Below are 6,190 nucleotides of genomic sequence, written 5' to 3'. Positions count from 1 at the left end.
AGGACATATATTCATATGAACATTTTTGCTTAAAATGACCGATACGATCACCTCCCAGAATATTGACCTTTCCTCCTGGAACACCCTGTATATATTAAACGATTTTTCATGATAGTTTAATTGTGTGGTTTGTCGTATTATGTAAATTTTTTTTTGTAAAACAGACTTTCGAGAAAGCTTCGATCAAAAATAAACATTATTTTAATGTGCATTTACATGTGATTTCTTTTATCTATTTTTGGCAAAATATGATGTGCAAATTGCGTTTTGCAGGAGATTCTGTTCCTTACAAAGAAACGTAAGACAACGAGAAAAAAGAAAGTTGGTGTTTTATACGATTTATGCGTGGGGTTTACCCTTCATTTTCGCTATTATCAGTGTCATTCTGGATTCTGTTTCCGAATATTTGCCGGAGATTTTGCGACCGGGATTTCGCGAAGGAAATTGCTGGTTCGCTGGTAAATGAATGTCTCTTACAGATAATTCTGTTAACGTCGTATTTTAATATACTATGAGAAATAATATAAAAATTCTTTATATATTTCATACTTACAGAGAATAAATCGTTGACGTTGTATTTTTACGGCTTCAAAAGTATTTGCATCATTAGTAGCATTTTCTTATCCATTTCTACGGCATTGAAGATCGCACGCTACGAAAAAGAAACAGGCAATCTTTTGACTTTGGAAAGCAGGAGATATAATGACAATAAGAAATGGTCCGTATTCAGATATTTTTGCATACATGTGTGATGATCTGCTTTGTTAATGATATTTTTGCAGACATATTTTTATTAATATCTCTGCTAACAATATTATACAGGGTGTCCTAGACCACGCGTACACCCCTTTTCTTTCAAAAACTAAGCATTTTAGAGAAAAACGTTTTGAACAAAAATTGTATGGTTTTGAGGGGAACATATGATGGTGTCATTGGTTTGACCTTGGATAGCATCGTAATACTTTTATGTACAGAATAATGAGACAAATCAATTAGTAAAAAAAAATTGTTTTTAAGAAAAAGTATGTAATTATTTGTATTTATAATGTATATAATTATAATGTATTTTTTCAACGATGCTATCCAAGGTCAAACCAATGACACCATCCTATGTTCTCCTCAAAACCATACAATTTTTGGTTAAAACGTTTTTCTCTAAAATGCTTAGTTTTTGAAAGAAAAGGGGTGTACGGGTGGTCTAGGACACCCTGTATAATTGATGGATCTGCATTCCTGATAAAAGAAAGAGATGATTATTTGTAGGCAGCATAGCTTTTTTGTCTGTTTACTCTTTTTTTTCTTTTTTTCTTTTACTTACATAATCTTAAAAAAAATATACACTACTCAAAAAAAAAGGTAATTATTCAGAATCACGGCTCCACCTGCAAATGGGCTGCAAATTTTTTTACGGACTTTTTATGTTTAGAAAGAAATATAAATAACCATTTTTAGTTGGGGGAGGCCCCAAACAAAAGTTATAGACCAAAAAAGGGTAATTATTTCGAATAAGGTCTTTTCTGAATTTTGACAAATATGATCGGATCTCTCGGTAAAACTCTTTGTAGTGATTTCAACAGTGATAATCAGTTGGGAAAGCACGTCCCCCATCCCCCCCCCCCCCAAAAAAACCGAAAAACCCCAAACTAAATTTTAGTTTTAAATCAGAAATTGGTTTGGTTTAGGTTATATTTTCGGGGGGCTCCACTTCCGGAAGATATAACCTAACCCAAACCTATTTCTGATTTAAAACTAAAATTTGGTTTAAGTTGTGGGGTGGACCTTGCTTTGCTTTGGTAATTTTTGGGGTTTTTCGGTTTTTTTGGGGGGGTGGGGGTGATGGGGGACGTGCTTCTCCAACTGATTATCACTGTTGAAGCCACTACAAAGAGTTTTACTAAAAAAATGTGCAGCCCAGTTGCAGGTGGAGCCGTGATTCTGAATAATTACCAAAAAATAAATAAATAGAAAACATTTTTAATAAGGCTACATTTTTAATTAGGCTAAAAGTTAAACAATTTCTAAACCGCTAAAATTTAGTGAAAAATTATCCTAGACAAAAAATTAAAAAAGCATTTTGAAGTTTGAAGTTTCTTGAACTTTAACGCGCTATCAGTAGTTCTTTAGAATTTTTTTATCTTCCTTGTTCTGTGCTTTAAAAAAGAACATATTGTTTTGTTGGTTAACTTAAGTATTTTAAAGAAATTACGTACTTTATGGCTCCATAAAGTTTTTCATACATATTTAAGTCAAATTCTATAAACTACAATATTTTGCTTACAAAACATTTTTCTAAAATTTTTCTACGATTTTTTTTGCCGATTTACACGGTTTTGTAATTAAACTTGTATTTTTTTAAAATAGGAAAGGTAAAAAACTATAAAAATTATTGGTCTGCAATACTTTTTCACCAAGTATCAATATTTCTAAAAAAATACAGGATTTTTTCAAGGTCATCAAATTTGATTAAAAGAAATTTGTAGAAAAATTTAAAAAATAATGTTTTGTAGGCAAAATGTTGTCGTGTATAGAACTTGATTTAAATTTCTTGAGAGAAATTTTTTTATTGAGCTGCAGAGTGTGTGTGTGTGTGTGTGTCAAACATACATAATTTTAAGAAACAAAACATTGTGTTTTTTTTAAAGCACAGAAGATAAAAAAATCTTTGAACTATCGATAAAGCATTAAAAGTTAAAACTTTAAGCATTAAAATGATTTTTTGAATTTTATGTTTACAATGTTCTAATTTTTCGTCGAGTTTCAGGAGTTTGAAAATAACCCAATTTTCAGAGTATGAAAAATATTCCCTATATTTTTTTTAAAAAGTGTATTGATGCCACTTCAATCGTGTGCATGTTGTTTTGAAAAAGTCTGCAATTCTCGAAATGTGGTTAATAGTGAGAATAAAATTAATGATTTGCATTTATTTCATAAAGAAAATTACATTTTTTGAAAATTTCTTAAATTAAATTTACAGCTATCTCTTTCTTTTGTCTTAAGATTGTATTTTGTTCCATTACTTTTTAAAGATAACTTGATTAATAGTATTTATAATTGTTATTTTACACACACACACACACACACACACACACACACACACACACACACACACACACACACACACACACACACACACACACACACACACACACACACACACACACACACACACACACACACACACACACACACACACACACACACACACACACACACACACACACACACACACACACACACACACACACACACACACACACACACACACACACACACACACACACACACACACACACACACACACACACACACACACACACACACACACACACACACACACACACACACACACACACACACACACACACACACACACACACACACACACACACACACACACACACACACACACACACACACACACACACACACACACACACACACACACACACACACACACACACACACACACACACACACACACACACACACACACACACACACACACACACACACACACACACACACACACACACACACACACACACACACACACACACACACACACACACACACACACACACACACACACACACACACACACACACACACACACACACACACACACACACACACACACACACACACACACACACACACACACACACACACACACACACACACACACACACACACACACACACACACACACACACACACACACACACACACACACACACACACACACACACACACACACACACACACACACACACACACACACACACACACACACACACACACACACACACACACACACACACACACACACACACACACACACACACACACACACACACACACACACACACACACACACACACACACACACACACACACACACACACACACACACACACACACACACACACACACACACACACACACACACACACACACACACACACACACACACACGCGCGCGCGCGCGCGCGCGCACACACATATGTATATACATGTGTGCGTTTGTTTCCAGGTTCAATCTGAAACTATTTATCCTGCTGTTTATCATAATGGGAATACAATGGTTCATGACGACAGCGTACTTATTGATTGAAAATATATCGTTGTTGTATTTTCTCATATATGCTATGAATTTGGCGGACATAATGCAGAATCTCTGCACCTTTATTATATTTGTGTGGAAAAAGAATATTAAGCGGATGTTATTGAAGCGATTCGGCGGCGGTTTGTTCCCAGAAGATTGAAGCGCAACAAATGCAACATTGTCGAGTATTTCGACGTGCACCATTATGTCAAAAAAAATGTCTATGCAGAAAAAGATAAATTATGCGAACAAAAAATATGTCACAAGAAAGATTCGTTCGGTGGGATTGAACTTTAATGTTACAATGTGCAAAAAAAGTTTTATCGCGGAACCAAATCACCACACACGCACGCACGCAATGCGCGCACGCACGCACGCACGCACACAAACGGTTCATTAACAATTAATTATAATCTCATAATTTTCGAATCGAGAATTAAATATGCTATTAGATATGTTGGTTATTTTATTTTAATCTTTAATAAGCTTAGCTCAAAATATCACGTAGAAAATTTATCTTTTTCTGTCTATCTTATTATTAATTAGTAATTTCTTTTTTAAAATTTATTTATAATTTTTTTTTAAATATACTTTACGGTCTAAAGGATATATATAAATTTATAAATTTTCAGCGTTTTATCAGCGCTGCTTCTACCCTTACGGAAAAATACACTCAACTTTGGGTGTTAACCATTAAAAAAACCCTCAAAGTTGGGTGTGATTTCGGACCGTCGATTGAAGGTTAATCTTCAAATGATCATTAATTGATGGTTAACCTTCAGTTAATGATTAATCCTTATAATAACCCTGAAAATAAGAACTCTCAAATGAAACACCCAAATGAGAGTAAACCCTATATTTAAATGTTCTCAATTTGCATTCAATAATACATGCAAAAGAGAACATCACATGCGGAATTTATACATATGCTCTCATTAGGTTATTATTCTCATTTTCATTTCAAATTGCCTAAACAAAGTAGTAAATAAATGATAAAAAAATTCAACTCTTATTTCTTATTTTTAATTAAATCTTTTAAAAACTCAACTTTTATTTCTCCAAATACGATGGAAAGTATAATTTAAAACAAATCATATAATATGAAATGAAATGTAATATCAAATAAAATTAAACATAAATATGTACTTATTTTGTATACATTTAAAATAAAATTTGGGTTTAAAATCTAATTTGCATTTAAAATCTAATTTTGTGTTTAAAATTTAATTTAAATAAAATAAAAATATTTTTTTGGATTTTTTTTAAAGCTTGCTGCAAATTTTCTATTTATATATACTATAATAGGCATTGTATGTTGAATTAATCTATTATATTAAGTTTATAGACTTTTCTGAAGTGGTTTTTTTTTAAGTTCCGTGCGACATTCTTACATTTATTGATTACTGCAGTATTGAATAACTGTTCCGCATTGTTCACATTTTTAAATGTAAGTAGTAGATAATCTGTAAACAAATATATAAATTATTATTAAAAATTTATAAATTCATTTTAATTTTAACGTAGTTTTCTTGCACACGAATATTTTTTGTTCGCAGTATACGTATATATTAATATTAATGTTAATATAAATTAAAAAGAATAGCAATTAACTGAGTAAAAATGCGATAAATTAAAAAAAAATCCTTTTAATATTTATCTTTCATTGCATTAAATTTATGATCTTGGTCCAAAGGTTTTTTTTCCTTTCTATTGAACTTTCTATTGATTTCATGTTGTTCTTCTTTGCTGTTCTAGATGAACACGCAATCTCCTGTGTTGAGAACAAATAACCCATTAAATCGCAGATCATTTTACCAATATCAGAAGTCTGAATTTTCGGCACAATATATTCCGGAATATTGACTCCTCGACCAAGTGATATCATATTCTGTATAACAGATGATGATAAAATATAAAACTCTCAAAGAATTATAAAATTGCAGATAAATTCTTATTTTCCATTATAAAAAAATTCTGCATACGTTTTGATTTTGCACTAGATATATCAATTTACAGCGAATATATAGTACATACCTTGTCTACATAAGCATCATTCGCACTTTTGCGGATTCTCTACAGGCGATG

General features: G+C 32.3%; 1 protein-coding gene across 1 annotated transcript in view; it reads left to right on the top strand.

The window, feature by feature from the left end:
- LOC115241264 (G-protein coupled receptor Mth2-like) overlaps positions 1–5,968 on the top strand; it is a gene marked incomplete at its 5' end in the record, with an annotated part of 9,853 nt that extends 3,885 nt beyond the window's left edge. The window contains 4 exon segments of the mRNA XM_029816934.1: positions 274–458; positions 556–718; positions 4,034–4,460; positions 5,861–5,968. Of these exon segments, the coding sequence (XP_029672794.1) occupies positions 274–458; positions 556–718; positions 4,034–4,460; positions 5,861–5,968 (883 nt within the window).
- Between the last annotated feature and the right edge of the window lie 222 nt (positions 5,969–6,190).

Source organism: Formica exsecta, unplaced genomic scaffold, assembly GCF_003651465.1.
Source record: "Formica exsecta isolate Colony F162 unplaced genomic scaffold, ASM365146v1 scaffold473, whole genome shotgun sequence".
Classification (NCBI taxonomy): Eukaryota; Metazoa; Arthropoda; class Insecta; order Hymenoptera; family Formicidae; genus Formica; species Formica exsecta.
The sequence above is the reverse complement of the archived record's forward strand: the minus strand, read 5'-3'. Positions and strand labels throughout refer to the sequence as shown.